The sequence below is a fragment of the Phlebotomus argentipes genome, unplaced genomic scaffold, assembly GCF_947086385.1.
Source record: "Phlebotomus argentipes unplaced genomic scaffold, Phlebotomus argentipes genome assembly contig_5, whole genome shotgun sequence".
NCBI lineage: Eukaryota > Metazoa > Arthropoda > Insecta > Diptera > Psychodidae > Phlebotomus > Phlebotomus argentipes.
In genome coordinates, this window is record NW_026776165.1 from 7,204,087 (window position 1) to 7,227,412 (window position 23,326).

Here is a 23,326-nt window from a genome sequence, read left to right on the forward strand (position 1 = left end):
ATATTTAAATTGATGTAACCATTATATAAAAATATACAAAATCATATCACAAGTCATGTTTTTCTCATTTTTTTCATTTCTTTTCTGTTCATCTCTTATTATACTGTGTTAATTGTGGTCTGTGCGACTCTTGAACTCTGAATTTCAGCTACAATTAAATGGTTTACAGCTGGGCAACGCGCTGCTTCAGTGTCGCCAACTCATGAGCAACCTGCGGCGGTAGGTCGACGCCCACTTGATTGTCGAAGTACGTGGCTATATCCTGCACCTCTTGCAGCCAGAAGTCCTTCGGCAGGGAGAACAGCTCCTCGAGATTCACCTTCTGCGTCAGGCCGTCGACATTGAGAGCCCCCGACGAGGGAATGCGGCCAATGGCCGTCTCTCTGTAGCACTCCTCGTCATTCACGCGGCGCAGGATCCACTCGAGGACGCGGCAGTTCTCGCCGAATCCCGGCCACATAAATTTGCCCTGTGCATCCTTCCGGAACCAGTTCACGTGGAAGATCTTTGGCGCTACGCCACCAGCCTTCTCAGCGCGCTGCTCCATCGTGAGCCAGTGCTTGAGGTAGTGGCCGAAGTTGTAGCCGAAGAAGGGCCGCATGGCGAAGGGATCGTGCATGATCATCTTGCCGCGGTGCTCAGCGGCGGCCGTGGCTTCGCTGCGCATGGCCGCGCCGACGAAGACGCCGCTAGCCCAGGACGTGGCCTCGTACACCAGTGGCACGCCGGCCGGCCGACGTCCGCCGAAGAGGATGGCGCTGATGGGCACACCCTCGGGATCCTCCCAGGCGGCGTCGATGATCGGGCACTGTGCCGCCGGCGAGCAGAAACGGGAGTTGGGATGCGCAGCCGGCGTGCGTGTCACGCCCATCTCCCACGGCCTTCCCTGCCAGTCCGTGATCTTCACGTCGGCCGCCAGAGACGCCTCCATGCCCTCCCAGAAGACGCCACCGTCAGACGTGGACGCCACATTGGTGAAGATAGTGTCCTTGAAGATTGTCTTCATGGCATTGGGATTGGTCTCGTCCGACGTGCCGGGCGCCACTCCAAAGAAGCCATTCTCGGGATTGATCGCCCTCAGCTGGCCGCTGGCGTCGAACTTCATCCAGGCGATATCATCGCCCACGCACTCCACCTTGTAGCCGGGCAGCGTGGGTGTCATCATGGCCAGGTTTGTCTTGCCGCATGCCGAAGGAAAGGCCGCTGCGATGTAGCGCTTCTCGCCGTCGGGATTCGTGATGCCCAGGATGAGCATGTGCTCAGCCAGCCATCCCTCTCTCTTGGCAATGGTGCTGCCGATCCTCAACGCGAAGCACTTCTTGCCCAGCAGCGAGTTGCCGCCGTATCCGGAGCCGTAGGAGACAATCTCATTGGCCGCCGGCTTGTGGAGGATGATTGTGCGCTCGGGATCGCATGGCCAGGACGCCACGTCGACCTTTCCTGTAGCAGGGGTGCCGACAGAGTGGAGGCACTTGATGAAGTCACTGTCGTCCTCCTGCAGAACGTCCAGCACTGCTGCGCCCATGCGCGTCATGATCCTCATGGACGCCACCACGTACGCCGAGTCTGTGATCTCCACGCCCACCTTCGCCAGCGGCGAGCCCACGGGCCCCATGGAGAAGGGCACCACGTACATCGTGCGGCCCTTCATGCAGCCCGGGAAGCGCTCCTTGATCGCCTGATCATAGCCCGCCGGCGCGATCCAGTTGCCCAGACTTCCCGCCACACCGGCTCTGGGCGTCGGGATGGACTCCTCACGGCGCTCCGTGCACATGAACGTGCGCGACTCCACTCTGGCCACGTCGGCAGGATTCGTGCGTGCCAGCCAGCAATTGTCGTACTTCGGCAGCGGCACAATTGTGCCCTGCTGCTGCAGGAGCGCCAGCAGACTGCGATATTCCGTCTCGCTGCCGTCGCAGATGTGCACGCGATCCGGCGCGCAGAGCAGGATGGATTGCTCCACAAATTGGCGCACTTGAGGCGACAGGCGGCTGAGATCCGCCACTGGCGCCGCCTTGGAGCCGACGCTCTTCGGCACAGCATAGTGACCCACCTGGCTGGGCAGTCTGCAAAGAGGAGAAGAGAGGGAAATTATGAGTAAGTCATTAACTAAATAGTGGGCAAAACCCCCAAATAAGATAACAGAGAAGCGATAACAGCGATCGATACACTCCCAGAAAATACATCGCGATAGTGATGAAAAAAAGGGCGCTTGTTCAACTTACTGGGTAAAATATTTCTCGATGACTTCAGGCATTGTTGAATGTCAAGATGATTTTCACGTCTTCCTGAACTGTAGGGTGTGTTCACAAATTAATTCCTCACCGGGGAATTTCTAGAAGTAATCGAACAGATTCCAGGACTTTTCGTGCTTTTCACTGCTGAAGATTTGCTTGTTGAATTGTTCAGTGTAATTCATTTACGGGATTGTATCTCAGAATTCCACCACACGTTCTTGTAATATATGAGAGGGAAAATTGGGGAAGTCTCTGCGAGATCTTCAGCGAGAGCCACTCGAGAACTGAATAATTCCACTGCTCCCGTCGAGCGAGCTTTTATAGCGCTGCCACGCCGAGGTGGGGACACTGGGTATCAGGCGATTGGACGGATTTGGAGGCTCGCTTCAATCGTCTCACTCGCCGAATGTCTCTCAATCGGCCACTTGTTCCAACCAGTATCACCAGCTGACGCCAAACCGCGCTCTGTTGCCAACATAGGGAAAAAAACATGTTGTGGAAAAGCCTTCCACCTCCAGCGCACTTGTGCAAATTTACTCTGCCACCCACTTGTTGACTCTCCCGCGCCCGAATTAATTGATCCACAAACCGGGTGTTTATGGCCAATCATCAGTTGATCCACAAGACGCTATTGTTTTCGCGCGCGCGCGCCCCCAATGTCATCTGAAGGAGAGTCTTCGAACTCTTCATCGGCAGCACACATGAGAGATGTTTGATACTGCATAATTAGGCATGATAATTCGGGAGAAAGATCAACACGCGAATCCGCGCCTCCCGGATTATCAATATGCTCGGCCTAATCGAACACCAATCAGCACGTTATAAACTATTTGTTTTCTAATCCAAAGAGGTGCCTTCAGTCCAGGGGTCAGATTTTATGTACAAGCATCGAGATAGGAGATCTTTTTTCCTGGCATGTCTGAAAATCTCACTTGAGATACAAATAACAAAAAGCCTGTTTTTCACTTTCCAGACAAAATTTTCAAAACAACTGATTCCAATTGTTTTTGTATTTACTTATGATGTTTGCAAAAAGGTTTGTATCATTTACTAGAGCTTTGACTTGAGAACGTTAAAATTATTAAAAACAAATCCAAGGCTAGCGTTTGGAGGAAAAACAGGAAAACTTTCTTAAATTTAATTTTCTGTTCTCTGATCTTAAGTACGACAATTCGAGGTGGTTTTTAATCTGATCAAATAAAAATCTCATTTCCCCGTAATTTAGTAGATAAAAGAACAAATTAAAATTAAAAAGACGTCATAACAACTGAAAACACAACGAATTGTATGACAAAAAAAATTCAAACAGAATCATTAATTGTAGTATTTTTCAGTTGTATTCAGAAAAAGTGTGTTGTAAAAGGAAAGCTAAGAATAATAGAACAATTCGATTTCACTGTTTATCTACTGTTCAAAGGAAACAGCAGGATTTCCTGTCTGCTTTCCATCTCTTCAAGCTTTAACAGATTGATAATAGATCTTTGTGACACTTTTCCCTAGTTTTATTTGGGTTTATTGTCGAGTTAATAATGCTCAAAACATCGTTTTTCTGAGCAAATCCAACCAGAACTTACTGGATTAGGCAAAACTCACTTAATAGCAGTATATAAATTTAAATCTTCATTGTTGTTAAGAGCTTTTGCACTCAGAATCAAGCCTTTATCGCGAGAGAGAAAAGCTCCATTCATTGTTAAACGAATCAAACAACCACGAATCAATCAATTCATAACTCCAATTCGCGCACAAACACACCAAATTTTCCTATTATTAGCCTCTGTGAGCCACTCTTGCCTATCAGTATTTTCCTGCTGTTTTTCCCCATCCTGGGCGAAAATGCCGCTTTCCTGTAAACAAGCACACGCCATGGCATCTCCAGCTGCGATGTGCGCCGTAGTGAGAGCTGTTGCTGAAATCTGCCATCAGAAATCTGTGTCCAGCATCGATAAGTCATAATGGTGGCAATCAAAACACCCAGTGTTCAAAAATATTTCATCATTTCCTTGTTGCCATGGTTTAAGTTTAAAATACAACACTCTTCTATATTTACCCGAATCGGGCGCGCGGGTCGGAAAAAGAGGAGCGCTTTTATGGCTCTTTAATCTCTCTTTCTCCCGCGAGACGATAAGACGAATGGCCGGAGCGACTTTAAGGCTTTTTCCCCCGGCAAAAACACACTCTCACAGCGCTCCAAAACATTCAGAGACTGTGGAGTGTTTGTCGATAAGAACCGGGGAATCGCGTGGTTTTTTTTGCACCCTGACTCTGGGCTTTGCCTCTCAATTAATGAGCGCTCTTTCTCTAGATGATATATTTTTGGACCTAGCGCGAATCCGTTTGGAGGAAGAAAGGTCAGGAGATTGCGATTCTCTAGGTGGCTTTTTTGGCCCTCCCCAAATCACGAGCCTCCAGAGACAACAAGACGCAATTTATAGACTTATTTTCACACTCGTCTGTGCGCGCAATTTTCTCACAATGCGGAAGACAAATTTCAGCTGACGGAACTTGTTCAACAGGCAAAAGAACACTTTGGGGGCCCGTCGCCTTTCTAAATGCGATCAATTGCAATTTGGGTGGAAAAAGGTCAATTTCGGGGCGATTTTGCGTCACTGTTCAAATGTTGTTGGCTTTTCTAAAAAGGGCAGCGAAATCCACAAGAAACTAGTTCATTTGGCCCAATTTTCCAGCTCTCTCTCGCGCGCGCGCGCGCTCACATAAAGAGCACACAATTGTGGACTCTGAAAGTCTCCAAATATTTTGATAATAATTGTCCCCAGAGATGAACAAGTTTTGAAAAGTATCAGCGCGACTTGGCAACTTGTGGGCACTTTTACTTCAGAAGACCGCTCTTCTCTCTCTCGCTCTGACGCTCAAGTCAATATTCCAGATGCTATCAAATATCTCACGAGAAGCCTAATAGTATTAGGCCAGTCAAGGTGATCTTGGGAGTGGCAAGAAGGCCCGAAAAGCATGGCAAAAGTCACCTGACTCCGGAGGAACAATATTGGCAAAATGTGTGTACAAAACACACTGTGACAAAGCTGATGTAATTAAAGTATTCTTTCACCATCATCTCTCAACATGAGAAAACATGGTGAGATGATAAAATTCTTGTGTGGATTTCATCAGCTGTGAGACGATTGAAAAAAAAATGTCTGTAGAACTGACGACACAAAACATAAACACACTTGTGGCATTTCGTTTTGGTGATATTTAGGGAAAAACCACACGAGAAAAAGCAACAGGATTGACGGAAAATCTTTGCGGAATATGTAAATTATATCGCTAGATCATGAAAAATTAGTCTGTTTTCTATTTTCTTTCACTCTTCTCAGCTGAAATCTGACTTCACCACGCGAGAGACTTCGAATGCAAATTCAGTTTTTTGCTCCCACAGCTGAAAAGCGCTGCTATTTTCATCGCACGTCCAGCTATATGAAGTCAATCAGGAAATGTGATTTTGCACTGGATTTCTCTCTCATCAAACTGTATAGTGCTTTTACGCAAATGAAAATGGGGAAAATGCGGATAAGAATCAAATGAATATGTGGTATGTTTTGGACATTTGTAGACTATGGTTTTTCCTCTCTAGAATCCGCCGCAAAATACAGCCAACAGTATTAATCAATATTTTACTACATAATGCATAAAAAGACTTTTATCGCATAATGGAGTTATTAGCACCATCTGGCGGCCATTTGTCGACCTTCATAGGCTCTAGAGAGTTGTAGGCTGTGAAGTTAGCTTTCCAAATTCGTGTCAATTTTGAAAATCGTGAAAGAACTTTGGAAAATATGCTCTGATAAATGGCAGAAAGTAGAATTGTAGTGAATAGAAGATTTATTGACCAAAATATCATGGAAAAAAGGCACAAATTACTTTCCCTGAAAATCCCATGCTCTTTGACGTCACTCGAAGTAACTGCACATGAGTTACACTTGCGTTTCCGATGTTTAGGGAAGATGGAAAGTAAAACGTGCATCCCAATGACGTCAATTTGCAATGATATTTCCACTGCATTTCACTGCTTTGCACGTCATTTCCAATTGCGATATTGATCAGAGGCCAAACAATTTGACCACAGAAAGACTCTCGCGGCAAGACAGCGTGCTTCGCCTCTGCTCAGTCGAAAGCCAACAGTTGTCAGTATATTTTCATCTCGTGGCGCTAATAAAAAGTGGCGAAGCCAGAAAATGATGGCATAGCAACAGCAAATTCCTCAAAATTATGCGAGTCGTTCGAAAATCTCAAACATCTTATCAATATATTACCAATAACACCCAGAAATTCTGAGCCCTGTGAGAATGTTATGGCTTTTTTCCTATTTTCAGTCCAAATTATAAGACATTCAGTGGTGGGTAGAAAAGCAATTTTTCGCTGGAATACAGTTGAGTATTTTCTTATCTGGATTTTTTAGCTGTTCAGCGAAAAAAAAAGTGCCGAGAATTCCTTCGATACACACAACAGCAATTCTCACCTTTGCCAGACTATGCCAGATAACCAGTTGCTAGTCAGTGTCTATTTTTAAGGTGTGCTGCGAGGCGAGCCTCCAACAGTGCGCCAAGTTCAAAACAAACGGACGGCAAACTGTGCACGAAATTCCTCTTATCATCTACACTTTGACACACGACAAACTGATAGCGCGATGCCCAATGGATTTGTTTTCCATCCAAACTCAATGCAATAATTAGCAATCATTACAAGGACTTTGTTTACCAGTTCAGGGCTCTAATTCCAAATCGACATTCAACACTGTTTCTGATGATTTCAGGACTTTGAGTGTGTGTTTTTTTATTTCTCCTCCCGATTTAATTTGTAGTACATTTTCGCAAATTTACCAGATAAGATCATCACTTAGCAACACAAACCAGACTCTCGAGTGAGGCTTTTCTTTATTCACAGCTGTAGAATTGTTGATCTATTTTAAAAGCCAAAAGTGATTCCAATTCATTCATTTACAACAATGACACAATATTCATTGATTGACGAATAAAGAGGGTTTCAAGTATCGACACAGGAAATTCACAATTGTGAAATCACGTTCCAAATAACACCTCTTAGCCTCGGATTGTTAAGCAAATATGGATTATAGACAAGCTATTTCGTCAATACTTCCTGTCGCATTTGGTGAGGCTTCTCCTGATAATGCTGTGAATGCACGACTTTTCACCCCGCCAAAAAGGACTCTCACCTCCTCGTCGGCCTCAGTCGAGTCCAATATTCAAGCAGTAATAATTGACCAGAGAAATGCTAAACATTGTGCTGAATTCTGCTAATATTTTAGCCATTCATTATGAGCAAAAGCAGCAGAAATGATTGAAATATTTTATTATAGCCAACCTAAAACTATGAAACTCTTTTTCCTGCAGAAAATCTGATTTCTTATGTAAAAATGAGGAAAAACTTGGGATTTGATCTGACAAAAATTATGACTTTTAGAGTTTTTCTTGAAATTGGCTAAAACACCAAGACAAAAAGTCAAAAACTGCTAAGGATCGAGCTCAATGAACTCAGTTGAATATTCAGCTGAAAATCGCGATTCTTTCTGCTTTTCAAGTCTTTGCTGAGCTTATTCGCTGCGAAAGCGCGCTCGAGGAGATCGTATTGTTGATTCTCCCTTGTTTTCCATCTCCTTCGAGCGCCCGGAGACTGGAGGAGTTGGGGTGGCAATTGTCTCTATTTGGCGCGCATTCCAGAAAACCACCGAAATGCGATTACGCCCAGCCTCTTGGAGGGTCACGCAAGCCAAACATCCCATGTGCGCTCGCCCGATAAGTGTCGCTTTTTGCGCCCTGTGCCGAATTCAAAGACCTCTCAAGTGGAAATCTCCACGCAGTTGTAATCGGTAGCAGGCAATTCTTATTAAAATTAAAGTAATTGCAAGATGATTATGGCGCTTCTCAGATGTTTTTTTTGCCAAGACACTTTGCTTTCTTTCTCTATCAAAATTGGGAACACTCTGTTTTGTTGCAATATCAGCGCTTTATTGGCTCTAATGACTCTAAAGCACATTGTGGGCAATTACTTACCTACACTGATTGTTTGGCTCGTTTTAATTGGAAATTATATTATGTCCTTGTAGTTCCTAAACATTCCTTTAGAAGCTCAGCTTGCTCTCGGTGCTGAAGGCGTTCTTGATCTTTAGCAGAACACAAACTTTCCGGAATTGAGCACGAATCTTCAGCATCTCTTCCACAAAATCCACTGTTGCATCATTGGATTTGGGGAATTTCTCCAGCATTTCTCTCAGCACATCCAGAGCATGTTCGGACTTCTGTCCTTTGCAGTCACTCCTGGATATCTCCTCGACTGCCGTGTAGTATCCCAGCTCCGCCCCGAACTCGGCGCCTCTGTGATAGCCCAAGTGATACGCTTCCGTGTTTCCCGCCGCCGCGCCCTTCGCGAAGCCCTCTTCGTATCCTTGCTGCGTCAGTTTGTCCTCCGCCAGAGCGATGTTGTCAAACACATCGTTGATATCCATTATCACCGGCGGAATTGTGTAGAAATAGCAGGAAAGTTCAGAGAGAAAATTCACGTGGATTTGTTTACATTTTGACACTGGCGTCTTGTCGATGAGTTTACTGGCATGCATGCGCGACAACACTTGGCGAATCTCCTTCACAGATGTCGCTGATGTTGGTCCTTTTCGCGCCGACCAATTAGTTGAAATCGCCAACATTCGTCAAAACTTTCGAAGTGAGCAAAAAGAGGAGTAAAAAGGCATTGAAAGTTCTTTTGAAATACACTTTAATAGATGCACTTAATTGAACTGAAAGTAAAACTTGTATTCCTTTTTGTAAGATGTTATTATCAAAAAAGCATGTTTGTATAATTTACTTTGTAATAATATATTCATGTGTTCTTTTCTCTTTTTCACTTTTGCTATCCGTGTTCCTTTTCTTCCTCCTCTTCTTCTTTTTATTCAGTAATATACATAAAATTGTAGTAATGTTATTAACAATGACCGCTTTCGACTTCTTATTTGATTTCACAGGAGATTCTGGTCAAAAAATTCAGGAGAAACTCATCAACACTGACTGTGCTTTTTCCTTCCACAAGTCATTTTTTTTTCTTTCTTTTTCTTCTTAATATTCCATCAAAGATAAAAGCATTGCTCTCTTTGCGTTGATCTAAATTTGTAAAATTCTTACAAATGCACACATGCCGAATTATGCGAGATATGTTATCTGTGTACAATTCTTCAGCTGAAAACACATTTTGAATGGCACAATTGCACACAATTTTCTCTCTTCTTTTTTCTTCTTCTTTTGCTGAATGATTTTCACAAAGTTAAAACTACAGCATGACAATATATATATAATCTATTGTAAATGTTCTGTTTTCTCTTGTTCTTCTGCTTTCTCCATTCTCCTTTATTCTTTGTATAAATGCTTTCTCTGTTCCTTCACATACTCGATAATATCTTGTATTTTTTTTCATCCTTTGTCCTCCAAAATCAATATATACTGTCTTAATCTCATTTGCAGTGTATAAAGAACATTCTAAAGGCATTTCAATTGTGTTTCTTTTTGTGTCTTGCATTTTTTTTCTTTAACGTTATCTTCATTTGATGATATTCTAGTATCTCGTTAAAACAACTCTGTTCGCGCACGACTTAATGTTTAATATGAAGAGTTTCTCTATCAATTTTTACTTAACTATTATACAAATACAATTATTAATGGATGACAGAATTCAATGAGGAGTTTTTTGTTTCTTCATTCTCTACGTGAGTTTCCTTTTCAATATGAATTTTGGTAACAACACTGTCCTAGTTCTTTAAATTATACTCTCTTCTCTTTACTGGGCGGGAAATACAGGATGTAAGAGCGAGAGAAAGAGAGTGAAAAAATGAAGAAAATGCGCTGCTAAAGAGGTCAGTTGAAAGGATGATTTCCTTACTCAATCACATCATCAAAAATCATCTCTCTGTGTTTTTTGTGAGGAATAAATGGTGAGAAATATATATTAGATTAACATGTTATGAGAAAGTTGATGATATTTCATAAATATTCTCTTCTCTTTTTCACCGGGTCAATTTTTTTCTTCTTCTCTTTTCAGCATCAACCACATTTTACACACAAGAAATCTCAGCGCAACTACTTAACTTGCATTTTATCTCACTCTCTCGCCAATTACGAGAACACTGTAAATAAGAAATAACTGATGAGCGCCACGAAGGGCACCAAATAAGTTAATAACGTTATCAGCGACTTATTCCTCAGATAATCATAACTCCGCCGCACACTCTCCAACTCCTGCCGCATCCGGATGCTCTCTTCGCTCAGCTGCGCGAACTTCTCCTTGTACAGCACCAGCTCCTCCTCGCGCTGCACCTCCGGATCCGTGATCAGCTGGATCTCCTGCGACAGCTCCGCATCCTTCTCCATCATCGTCGTCACCTGCACGACCTTCACCACCGGCGCCTCCAGTTCATCCGTCTGCGCCGCCTTGTCGCTGCGCACGGTGTCACGGATCACGGCCAGCTGCTGTCGCAACACCTCGCACTCGCCGCCCAGCTTCTCGCCCGCCTCGCGCAGGCCCGCGATCTGCGACTGGAACAGCGCCACCTCCGTCTGCAGGTCGTCGCAGAGCTTCACCTTCTCGTGGTACTGATTGTACGTGGGACGCGTCTGCAGCTCCAGCGACAGCGTCTGCAGGTCCGCCTGCAGCGTGACCAGCTGCAAGAGAGCATCGCAGTGCATTAGAGGATTTACAAGGTGAAAAACTCGATCATGGTTTTTCAACCATAATCCGCGTGAATTTTCAGTTTAAATCCCGGAAAAAACGTTTCTTCCAACGCAATTAGAGTTAAAGCACTTAAAATCTTTTCCTTTATTTAGTTGTGCGAAACAGAAATACTTGAAAACAACTTAAAATCACGATATTCTATTATGTTGTTAAGAAACTGCACTCAAAAACCATTTCAACAATTTATAGCGCACAACAAAACATCATGTTTTTCTTCCTCTCTTTGCATTATTTTCTACAAAAACTTCTCCATATGACCAACTTTTTGGCAACAGAAGCAACAATTTAGCAGTTCTTTTACCAAGTTTTATCGCGCCAATTGTGCACTTTCTTCATAAACTGAATCACATCCATTTAAATAAAGTGAATAAACTCTACCTTGGCTTCCATCTCTTCGCACCTCTCCTTGGACTCCTTGCGCGCCACAACGTCCTCTCGCGCCGTCGCCACATTGCTCATCAGGTCACTGTAAATTTCCTTCAACTCGCCAATTGTTGTACTTATCATCCGCTTATGCACCGGCGTCAGTTCCTCCTCGTTCACATTCTGATTCCCATCACTCACAGTTGTCTCTGTGCTGGAATTCGAGTCCACGGAGCATTCGCTGTCGCGCCGGACGTGCTCTGGAAAGACACAAGCGCGCGATCATCAGTTATGCTGTGTTACATTGGAGAATTCCGCCTAATGCCCAAGAGAATGAGACTAATTCATCAAATCTCCACTCAAGTGCGAATCCAACACACATGTGTGAAATCTGCATATTAATCACACACACAAAAAAAACCCAAAGATTCTTCATCCAACCAAGAGAATATTATTAAACCTAGAAATGTAGTGAAAAATAATTTTTAGTGCAAGAAATACTGATAAATATTACAAGAATTGCACAAATTTCAAAGTAAGAAAGCATTTGACAGTCAAAATTGTAAATATTTCCCACTTCCTAAGATTTTCACAGAGCCTGTGATCGTAATATCTCCTCCGTGTGACTTCAAACTCACCCTGTTTCACAGTGCTCGGATTGCAGTTGTCCGATAACGTGAAATTCCTCTCCAATTCTAAGAGTCTATCGTAGATTCTCGAGTACGTGACTTGCACATTATTCAAATCATCATTGCTGTCCGTGTCCTGCAATAAAACGCACGCAATTCCATGTTAATCTCTTCAAACACAATTTGACAAAGTGACAATCATTCACTCACATTGAACATTGATTTGATGATATCTTCGGATCCCTCGAGATTCTTCAGATCGGATTTGGCAAAAAGATTCCTCAATGCTTCCTTCATGGCTGAATTCTCTTCCGGACACTTCTGCAAGAAGAGAGCAACAAAAATTCCCATCAATTGCAGGAAATGTGACAATTTCACCCAATTTCACATACATCATTCATGTTCTTCTCGCCCTCAGAGTCACCTTCGGGAGCCTGGATGAGTGACGAAGGCTGATTCTTAGCCACCTGACTCTCTAATTGACTAAACTTCTCCGCCAACTCATCGTACTTCTGCTGCAGCGTGTTGAAGCGCGACAGTGTGTCCCTCAGCTCCGACTGCGCCTTCATCGCCTGCTCCTTCAGCACTGAGCACTCATCCTCACTGCTGGACAGAGCGCGCTCCATGCCGGCCAGCTTCTGGATGGCCTCATAGCGCTCCTGGTACACCTTCCGCAGCGCCTCCTTGGCCGAGTCCTGATACAGCAGCTTGTCCTCCTGCAACTTCTGCACCTCCTCGCGCAACTTGTCCTCCGTGATGCCCTTCTGATAGCACTGCAACTTGTTCTCCAGGATGTCAATGCGATTCAGCAGGCGATCCTCATCGATCATCGCCTGCCAGCTGCTCTCGGCATTCGCCTTGGATAACTCCAGTATCTTCTGCAGATCCATCAGCTTCGACTCCAGCATCTGCTCGCGCTGCACCATCTCCTGCACGTACTGATTGAGTCTGTGCAGATCCTCGGGCGGAATCTCGCCCACGCACGTGGACTGACTGGCCTTCGTTTCACGCCCGTCCGGCAGGAAGAGCTTCAGCGTCGCCACGATGCATCCGTGCGTCTCCTTGCGCGAATTCTCCGTCACGTCCACGCCAAATTGCACGATGTCGCCAGAACTGACCTGCACAAACACAACACAACTGTCAGTTTTCAAGCAATTTAAAACTTTAAAAAGATTTGGCTCAAATAAGTGCATTAGAACTCTTAATATAATTTTTCCCGTATAGCAGAAAATCTGGAACTATTTCTTAAAACGATTTGAACCATTTGGAGACTTCAGAAATGTTGTCCCTTCGTGTTCAGCTTATCAGTCAGAGAGAAGAAGTGATGGAATATTGTTGGAAAGTTGAAGACTCTCACCTCGAAGGGGTCCGAGCGATGGGACATCGGCGACAGGCGCTGGTTGTTGATGAATGTGCCATTGCTGCTGCCCGTGTCACGTATGAAGAACTTGCCGTCACTGTACCACAGCACGGCGTGATTGCGCGACAGCACTTTGCAGTCGAAGATGGCATTGTTCTCTGCAACGCGATGTCGCGGCACGGATCGCCCAACCTTCACCTCCTGATTCGGCTCAAGCAGAAGTGTCCGATTCTAAATTGACAAACAAGAGAAGAGAAGACGATGAAGAAGGCAGAGGCGAGAGGTTAACTCAATTGACACAGCTACACATTTCGCTGTGTGGCATCTTTTATCAGCTCGCCGTGCAACATAATAAATTCCTACACCATTTAATAATATGATAGCTGCGGGGATTCGTGACGCAGTGGCAATAACAAGCACACTTCTCATGTTATTGAAATTCTTCCCCATCGCAATAATCCTTCAGGCGTGTGACTAGAAACCACAAAACATTTCCTTCCGCCAAACATGGAAAAGCGGCGCACAAGGAGCATTTTAGACATGGAATTTATCGCAGTCTTTGTAAACGTGTATTTTCACGGGAAAATCAATGAATTTCGTTGATTTTGCACTGTAATATTTAATCGAAAATGGAACACCTGAAATATGTCCGTCTCTAAATGATTCAGTTAGCTTTCGTTTGTTGAAGAATAAGAAGATTAACACAATTAATCCAGTTACAACGGCAAAGTTCCGAACAAACTCACCAAAATTCATTCTAATCTATTCCATCATTCGCAGATACACAAATCTCTTTTAATTTCAAACAATTCAGCCTCTTTGGCAAGAGCAAAAACATTTCCTTCTTTTCTCTTCTTGTCTTTGATAGATCTTTCAAGGGCGATAATTGGTAAACTACCAGCAGTATTTTCAGTCAATTGTAGAATGCAAAGAAATAATTAACACAGATGAGCAAGCATTTCTCATGGCGAATGTCTTTGCTAATGACTCTGCTTCTATTTAAATGAATTGAGAAGTTTTTAACAAAATGGTTATAATTGTTCAATATAAAGACATTAATGTTCGTTTAATGGAAGTTTAGGACTAGTGTTGCAGAGTTGACAACTTTTATGGCTAATTAGACATATTTTCACACACTGATTTCCTGTACGCAATCTCCTGATCTTGAGTCTTTGCTTCAATGGATTGATCTCTGAATTAAATAGTATTATTTTCACACAAGAACTCTTCATTTCAGTGTCACGAATGGGTGATTGAGGACTGTTTGTTCGCCCTTTCGGCTCACCTGAAACGGATGCGAGTTGGGCCTGCACTTGAGGATGGCTTTGGCCGGCTGACCAGCCGCGTTCCGCAGGCCGTTGCCCTGCGCCGCGGCGGCGTCGTGCGGGAACCACTCGGCGGCGTCCGCGGGCGCCGGCGTCTGTCCGCCCGGCGGCTGAGCGTCGCCGTCCACGGCGGCCAGTTCGCCCAGAGTCGGCGGCACGAGGGAGGCGGCCGATGCAACGGTGGGTGCCACGAGGGTGTTGCTGCCGTTTGGGGCAACACCAGACGGGACGGGGGGCGCTGACATTGTTAAGCCATTCGCTCTGAGGAAGGACTGAACTTCTGCAGCATGTTCCAGCCAGCCGTTACTCACAACAACCATGTCCTGCGGAGAGAGAGACAGATTGGCATTAGCATCACGCTCGGCTGGAGGCGAACAATCGCGCAGGGCGCTGAGAAGTGGGGCTCCTCTTTCGCGTGACCCCAAATTGCGAAGACAATGGGCGAGAGTGTTTCCTGCTCTGGCTCTGGCGCGACACAAACACTCTTATCAGAGTTATCAGTAAACAAACGCAGAAGCTGAATCGATCAAACTGCAGGGAACCATTTGAGGAGCTCTGATCGAAACCCGAGACTGACAGCCGCCCAGTCACCCATTTTGCTCTTCGCGGAAAATCTTCACTTCCCGAGGGAATTCCCACGCAGGCCCCCACAGAACCCGCCTCACGTCCCAGCGCCGCCACTCCTGCGTGTCCCCACGACGGCGCGGAGCGCCTGGGGGCGCCCACTTACCGGACTAGAGCAACATTTAAGGGACTTGTGCGACACGGGGTTCACGTCACAAAAGTCACCACTTTGCACACCCTCAGCGCCTTTTTCACCACGGGAAGCGACTGAAAATCCACTGCCACGGACTCTGGAGTCTCGCACAGGACTTCTGCTACGGATTATCACACTCAATGATCACTATTTCGCCTTTTTCTCACCCCCAATTCCCGTTTTACTTTATGGAATTTTTTACACTGATCCACACACACACAGTCGCACTGCTTTTTTTCTCGCGATTGTCATTCTGACAATTGGGGCTGCCTGCGCTGATGGGATATTTCCACGAACATAGCCGACAGTGCCCGAAGATGTACTAAAAATCTCGGCGAGAATTTTAAAATGAGAAACCGTTGTATGGGAATGAGTTAGAATTTTCACTGAAATAAGAATGAAACCAATAAGAAAATTCAATTCGGAAATCTTTACAGTTGTGCTGAGACTTGAATTTATTTAGTAATCTCTGAATAACAACATTTCTGCATAAACATTCATATTTGACTATGTGTTAAAGTGTTTTAAACTGACAATATTGAGAGCTTCTTTTCAATTGAGCACGGTGTAAAGAATGGCAGCATAACTCCCTGCAGCCTTGCAAATCTAATAAGAGTCAGAAGGATATTATCAGTATTGAAAAAGACACGAAAATCAAAAGAAAAGAAAATCAAACCTGCACAAATGTGTAGATTGATATGTTTCCAAAGCCGAATGTCGAAATTTTCAATGATCTCTGTATATTCATCGTCATGATGAGGAATGCCTTCTGATCGGATAAGTTCATTTCATACCACTTCGTCATAAAGAAATTATCGTAGAGGAGCTCTGAACAGTTCTGCAGTACTTGACCGAAGAAGCACAGAATAAAGATTTGAGATGTCATTGCGCCAACAATCAACACTGCTATGAAAATTGAAGAACTGAGCGACTGAAAAATGTACAGTGTGCAACAAAGGTAGATCATGATGGCAAAGAGTTTGTGAAAGTAGAGATGCCAGAAAGACCGAGTGAGTTCTGTTATCTTCTGCAGAGCCGCACTATGAGTTTCATACGTTATTCTCAGTATGTATGATCCCTTCTTTCTCGCCACTGCATCAACATCGAGTTGAGTCACTAACTCTGCCAATGAGTAATATTCAGATCTGAAGTATAGAATTAATATCATGATGACTGCATCGGCACTTGTAATGTTAATGAGTATCGCGAAATAGAGATAAGTTCCGTAGATCACGTTGACAGGGTAGAAGAAGATACTGTCAATCGGAATACCAGGAATAGTCAAAAGCAATGGGGCGGTAAAGTTGGTTATGTAGAGATGGAAGCTGTTCACACTTACACCCACGAAAGTAATGAACATAAGGAAAATTCTGTAAAAAAAAGTTTAAAGGATCTCAAGTCAACCCTTAACAATTTAGATTGCATAAGCACAATGGTTATTACCTTGTCCACTTAAGGCCCAATTCTATGTTAACTAGAAGATGCTTTCTTCTTATTGAGGAAATAAGTGGATCTGTTGACTTTAGAAATCCATCAAAGAAACGCAGCATTGTGAAAATTCTCTCTCGATTATTGATCATGATTTCGTAATAAACCACCAAACATTGATAAGTGCCGAAAGTGTATACAATCGTCAGGGCTAAATCGTATCCATAATCCTCCATTTGGTAGAACAAATGCCAAATGAAGCAAAAAATTGCGAAAGCCATATTAGCAGGGTAAATTGATATCTTGATCCACTTTATAATCTTCCATTCAAAGTCAGGAATGAAGTCACATCGCAAAATACAGAAGTAGTTGAAGATGAAATTCTTCAGGCGATTGTGACGTTCTTCCAACATTGTCACTTTATCAAAATTCACAATTACTTTGATGGGCTTTTCCAAGGAGATTCCCTATTTAAACACTCAACTCACACTCCCCTTTTTGGGGGGCAAATGAAACTAATTGAAAGTTTAATTTGGAATAATTATACAATTTGAGAAACTTTTTTGTATATAATTAACTCGAAAGGAGGAGTATGCCTAACATTAGTAATGTCTTAAGTATGTCTTCAATACAAGTTTCAATATATTATATATTTCTAAATTAGATAATTACATAATTAGTCTGAAATGCCCCAAACCACGACCTTATGGCTATTCAAAACGTCAAAAAGCTGTGGAAAACCTTGTCTCTTTGCATATTTCGTACTTCTGCGAATCTCTTTGTTCTTGTGTTGAAAGTATTGACTATGATAAGGCGTGTTCCCCAAAGAAGCAAATATTCACATTAATTATCAAATTAACCTGTGACCATTTAATTTTCAAGTATACTAATCCCTCGTATGCTTATAAGCTGATAGTTCTTCCTTAGGATATAGCACGGTAGATAGTTATTACGAATTTTTGTGCATAATGTCTTCTTCGGTTTGTTTTTGAAATTGTTCCTGTATGATCTATTCTGTAATAGGCCTGTGTCATACTAAAGTTATTTCTTTCACGCCATTATTCAAATCAATTAGAGTCAATTACCGTGAAAGGAAATAGAAGAAATTGACGTTAGAAATAGGCGCCATTTTTGAGATATGACTTTTATGATTTTCCTATGGCTATTCGAACTGTGTCGATTTTCTTTCGCCTGTCCCGCGAAATGTCTACAGACAATTGTTGTCTCTTCAGATGCCACTTTATCGGGATGTGTACTAAAATTCCGTAAATCCGCAAAAAACCTCAGTGAAAAGTGACGAATTTATTCAGTGGATGGCTGGATTGAAAAATATTTGTTTACCGCTATTGTGTTGTGCTGTTCAGGGTGACAAGAGTGTGTCCACAATGCCCAAGCATAAACCTTTGTGAGACGTCGTGCCATCAGGCGTACAGTTCTGTGAGTGGTGAAACGATGCAGAGTCTGTTCGAGTGTCCCAATGGTGACTTGCCGCGCGGGGGCGCCATCCTGGACGGGGCCTTCGACAAGCATCGCCTGGCCGCCCTGGCCTTCCTCTCCGCCATCTCGCTGGACGGCGGCCAGGAGGAGCCAGAGGCGGTCGAGGAGCCAGCCTGCCAGATCACCACCGTCGCCTCCATCGAGGCCTCCCAGCCGGACGAGGACACGGACGAGGGCGACGGCAGCACCTTCGCGGACGACGTCCGCGTGGACACGGGGCGCCGCGTGGCCGCCCGGTCGCGCGGCGAGGACCGGCTGTCCGAGAGCTCGGACTCGGTCGTCTACTCAATGGGCAAGGGCGTCCCGGCCAACACTCCTCTCCGGGAGCGGTGAGTAGCCTCAGCTGTCTGTGTTTGCTCTTGTACAAAGTGCGTCTAACAATAGCATATGGGAACATTTTATTGATCACTGTGTCATCGAGCTCACAAACAGTATTCATAGAATCCACGGTGCGTCCGGGACAGGATGTCATTTTGGGTCTCCACGATAAGGAATGATGTCGTTACACACGTTCGATAAGAAATCAATTGAGTGATAAGGAGAGCAGTTGATTACAGAGCAGAACGGCAAGAAAGCAGAGCAGATTGACTGAAGATTCCACGGCTTGTCCGATGTTGTTTGTGGAGTTTCCCATGGGCGGTCTGATGATAGGTGGATAAGGACCTGGTGGAGGACGTCCTGGGCGTCGCCTCTTCGTCAGAATATCAATACCATCAGAGACTTTCACGCCATTCCCACTCTTTATCGTCACTCTCAGTCGGTAAATTGTGTCCGGCAGCAAATTGTCCAGTGTCAATTCGTCCTCTCGACACTCAATGTCCAGCACCTCAGCTTCTGACCACTCTTCGTGCAGTGGTTTCAATTGAAGCTGACACTTGGCTACAAATTCATCACCAATTTCACTATCTTCCCAATCTTCCTGATGAAATCTCACAGTCACGCTCGTGTCATCGACTTGAGACACCACGAAAACTCCTGGGAAAGATTCGCAGTCGACCACATATTTGTTGATGATGACAAAAACCGTGAGAAGGGAAGAAATTGCAGTGAAACGCTTCATTTCCCTATCGCTTTACTGTGTGTCTATCACTAAAATGGGAGGAAATCCATCAGCACAACATTCTTTTATGGTGACCTTATCATTGGTTGCGACGTTGCGACACAATGAAAATCCCATTGTTTTTGTCAATCTGCTCACGAATTGTGAAAGATTCGCTTAGATTCGTCATTCTATCCAATTGCGTTAGTTCAAATTATTGATAACCAGTTTTTGCGGCCAATTCTAAGTGTTGCAGGCTCGATTTGTAGCTGAACTCGAAGCAATTTTGATTTTATTAAAATATTTTTGTTTTAAGATTCAAGAAATCGTAAACGAGATATTAAGATCCACTATAGTCTTATCAGGGTTAATATCTCACCTTGCTTACCTTAGTAATAATTGATCTGCTCAAGCAATTAGTGTTCTTCTATCAATAACAATAAGAAGAGAAGAAATCAATAGAAGCACAAAGCACCAGGCGAATTAATGGGAAAACAATTAATAAGGCATTCTTCTGCAGACTCTCGAGTCAGCCAAATGAGATCTTGGCGAGAGCACGCCTGGGATCATCATCAATTCGCACGAGTTGCGTGAGCAAGAGAGCTCTGATGATGCTGACCGACGAGAGGAAATCCGATATTCACAACAGCAGTTCTGAGAGTTTGTCTTTGGGTGAGTTTATAGCCTGACTTCCAGTGGTGAGTGAATAAAGGTGTTGAATTGTGTCTTTCAGGGCGCTCGAAGAATGTCCAGATATCCGATCCGAAGGAGATTCGCTTCATTGGCTCGGCCAAATTGCATCACTTCAAGGACGATCGCGTCCTTGTGGCGTCCAGGAAAGTGCCCTTTCTCGTCTTCTCCGCGCTGCCGTACTGCAAAGGTCGCGACGCGCGCAAGGACTTCGGCACGCGGCGCAGGAACACTTCTGGGCCTCGTCCGCTGTCGGCCATCAACGATGCACCGTTCGATGCCTTCGATTTGCTGGGCATCGAGAAGGTGGACGGCAGCATTGAGGTGTCCTACGGGCATCTGCTGGTGCCGTCGAAGCTCGGCTACAAGGAGAAGAAGCATCTGAGTGCGTACGGAGCAATTCCGGAGGCCAATTTCGAGATAACATCCGCAAATGCTATGAAGATTCACGCCATGGCCAGGTGAGGAAGCGTCCAAAGAACCCCCCTAAAGCAGCTTCATTCTCACCCAAAGTGTCCTGTCTGGGATCTCTGTCTCTCATATAATGCTTCATTAATGTCACAATTGCAAATTTCAGGACGAAAATAATCACCTGGCAGAAGGGTAGCAAATGGTAATCACTCATCCTTGTCGTGTGTGTTTATGCTTTCTAATCTCTGTGCATGAGCGCGGCCAAGTGTGGGCAGAGGGGGATCAAAAACACTCAGTCTAAACTGAATTCTAAGAGCTTTTTTAGCTATTAAGTGATATTCTTAGAAATGAGAACATTTTGTGGCCAATAAAGGCCAAAAGTTGGTTCATTTAATCAAGTAGAGATGAAATGAAGATATTTTCACTCTGTTAACACATAATTTCTAATTGGAAAATTGGTTATTATGGCTTTATTACAAGTATAGATTTATTCATTTTTCAGCACTTTCTCAACTTTGTTCCTCTCTCGTTCACATCTTGACAACGCTCATGTCTGTCTCTGTGTAATTAATTGTTTACTCATTTCTTTGGTTTGTAGTCTGTTATTAATTTGTAAATAGAATTTTGTGCTGCGCAAAGTATCCTTTCGGCAATTGTCGCTGTGTTGAGATTTCTGACGGTGTTCCTGACTTTTCTTGCAGGTGTTTCGCATATGATAATCACTCTGCGCCCAAGCCAGGCGCCTCGAGTCCCATCCAGCTGTGCGAAGCGAAGAGTGCCACTCTGGACTTGGATGACAGTCTGGAGGGTCGCCAGATGAATCTGCAGTACTCGGCCAATTTGCTGGATGATCCAGAGCTGATTGCCGGCAAGCATCGCACTCTTCTCACCTTCACGTCCTACATGACGTCCGTGATTGACTACGTGCGTCCGTCGGACCTGAAGAAGGAGCTGAACGACAAGTTCCGCGAGAAGTTCCCACAAGTGCAGCTGACGCTCAGCAAGTTGCGTAGTCTGAAGCGCGATATGCGGCGCATTAACAAGATGGACTCGCGCGTGGATCTGCTGACCATCTCGCAGGCTTATGTGTACTTCGAGAAGCTGATTCTGGCCAATCTCATCAATAAGGCCAACAGGAAGCTGTGCGCCGGCGCTTGCCTGCTGCTCAGTGCCAAGCTCAATGACGTCAAGGGCGACGCACTGAAGAGCCTGATTGAGAAGACGGAGGGCGTGTTCAGGCTGAACCGCAAGGAGTTGATCGCTTCGGAGTTTGCCGTTCTGGTGGCACTTGAATTTAGTCTGCATGTCCCGATTAGTGAGATATTTCCGCACTATCAGAGACTGGTTTATGAGTCCTAAAATCACGAAAAATCCTGAGAGGTTCAAATTTTTTTGCCCATTTGTTCAACGACTTAATATTACCTTACTTAAAAGATAACAGAAATCTAGGAGAAATGCTGAATGACAAAGAGTAATAAAAATGATATTTATAGCGACAAGCTCTACTTCTCTTCCTTCTTTATTTTCCCCTCGACGACCTTGTCCAGATCCTTGAGCGACACCTGGCCAGAGCCGCGCGGCAACGCTCTGGGCTGATCCGGCGAGGGCTTCCAGGCTACGAGGTAGATGACTTGAAACGTGGCAGGAATGCCGCCGTCCGCCTTCTTGTACATGTCCTCGTAGATGGCGGACGCGGCGATCAGGGTGTCTCTGGGCAGATGGAGAGGCCTGTTGAAGGCTGCGTTGTTCTCTGCCATGCCCTTGAGATCCCACAGCAGCGCGAACATGCTCGGGAAGCCCACGACGATCTCGTCTGTATCGATGGTCAGCATCGTGAAGCCGGCGCGATTCAGAAGCCCGCCTATGTCTCGGATCTGCAAAAGAGAGGCCAGAATTGAAGCCAGAAGTTGGAGAAAACGGGCGGAAAATGCCCAACTCACGTGTGCAAATGGGGAAATGTGGGGTGAAATGCCGCCTTTCCGCTCAGACTCTGCCAATTGCAGTGCCGAGCGCAGCTCATAGAGCGTCTCTCCGCCGAAGAGACTCGCCATGAAGACTCCGTCCGGCCGCAGGCACTTCATGATCCTCACGAAGCATCCGGGAAGGTCGTTGATCCAGTGCAGACTCAAGTTCGAGATGACCAAATCCACCGAATCGTCCTCAATGCTCTCGCTGAACACCTCCTCGTCCACCTCAGTCTTGGTCACGCGCACGCCGGGCGTGGATGTCGCCTGGCTGAGCATCGTGGGGCTCATCTCGCACATGATGAGATGCTCCACAGTGTCCGCGAGGATGTGTCGCGACACGAAACCGCGGTTTGTGCCCAAATCCACGCCCACCTTAAACTGCTTCTTCACGTCAAACACTCTGTCAGCCAGCCGGAAGCCGACCTCATCCTTTATGTAGTCATATAGATCAACATCCTCCCTAAGGGCAGCCCTCTCGCGCTGCAACTTCTTCGCCTCACGATCGAAGATGTTCACTGGGTCAAAGGAGAAATTCCGGGTTGGTGGACAATGACACGCTTGAGGGGCACATTGTAGTGCACTAAGGAGGGCTGATGAACACTTTTTCACTGTGAAAATGCGGGAAATGTGATTTTTTAGTGTGAAAATCATTGTATAATTCCGTCCTGAGGGGCGTCCGGGAGCATTAACATAACCTCACACATAAAATTTCCCATAACAAAGTAATCGGACGAAAATCTCTTATCAAAGTTTTAAGAGAGAATTTCAATTTTAAAAGTTTTGATAAAAGATGAATTAAGATTTCAAGCAGATTCTGGTCAGTGCAGATGTTAGGAAATATTGAAAATTACCTTTTCATTCTTCTGCTTTTCCGG

The 23,326-nt window shown here is 44.8% G+C and overlaps 5 protein-coding genes across 6 annotated transcripts; 1 reads left to right on the plus strand and 4 right to left on the minus strand.

Annotated features, from left to right (window-relative positions):
- Window positions 1–135: 135 nt before the first annotated feature.
- Window positions 136–2,648, minus strand: LOC132256542 (phosphoenolpyruvate carboxykinase [GTP]-like). The gene is made up of 2 exons (XM_059753021.1): window positions 2,226–2,648; window positions 136–2,066 (listed from the first exon to the last, which is right to left on the minus strand). Exons 1-2 carry the CDS (start codon window positions 2,255–2,257, stop codon window positions 164–166), a joined length of 1,935 nt encoding a protein of 644 aa, XP_059609004.1. The 5' UTR covers window positions 2,258–2,648; the 3' UTR covers window positions 136–163.
- A 5,548-nt stretch (window positions 2,649–8,196) lies between these two features.
- LOC132266194 (protein LTO1 homolog) lies at window positions 8,197–8,803 on the minus strand. Its single transcript, XM_059767048.1, has one exon. It carries the CDS (start codon window positions 8,713–8,715, stop codon window positions 8,332–8,334), a length of 384 nt encoding a protein of 127 aa, XP_059623031.1. The 5' UTR covers window positions 8,716–8,803; the 3' UTR covers window positions 8,197–8,331.
- A 161-nt stretch (window positions 8,804–8,964) lies between these two features.
- Window positions 8,965–14,739, minus strand: LOC132255909 (sarcolemmal membrane-associated protein; the record flags this gene model as incomplete). Its single annotated transcript, XM_059752081.1, has 7 exons — window positions 8,965–10,915; window positions 11,364–11,608; window positions 11,987–12,113; window positions 12,188–12,298; window positions 12,370–13,095; window positions 13,335–13,568; window positions 14,623–14,739. Coding segments are annotated over 7 exons (2,106 nt in total), but the record flags the coding sequence as incomplete, so codon positions are not given.
- Window positions 14,740–18,091: 3,352 nt separating this feature from the next.
- On the plus strand, window positions 18,092–21,843 carry LOC132256516 (CDK5 and ABL1 enzyme substrate 2). Of its 2 annotated transcripts, XM_059752978.1 has the most exons (5): window positions 18,092–18,673; window positions 19,904–20,055; window positions 20,117–20,534; window positions 20,651–20,686; window positions 21,186–21,843. In XM_059752978.1, the coding sequence occupies exons 1-5, from the start codon at window positions 18,300–18,302 to the stop codon at window positions 21,841–21,843; spliced, it is 1,638 nt and encodes a 545-aa protein (XP_059608961.1). In that variant the 5' UTR covers window positions 18,092–18,299. The 2 variants fall into 2 exon arrangements, with proteins under 2 accessions (XP_059608961.1, XP_059608962.1); XM_059752979.1 differs by lacking the exon at window positions 20,651–20,686.
- Window positions 21,844–21,977: 134 nt separating this feature from the next.
- On the minus strand, window positions 21,978–23,133 carry LOC132256517 (arginine-hydroxylase NDUFAF5, mitochondrial). Its single transcript, XM_059752980.1, has 2 exons — window positions 22,425–23,133; window positions 21,978–22,358 (listed from the first exon to the last, which is right to left on the minus strand). Exons 1-2 carry the CDS (start codon window positions 23,100–23,102, stop codon window positions 21,987–21,989), a joined length of 1,050 nt encoding a protein of 349 aa, XP_059608963.1. The 5' UTR covers window positions 23,103–23,133; the 3' UTR covers window positions 21,978–21,986.
- Between the last annotated feature and the right edge of the window lie 193 nt (window positions 23,134–23,326).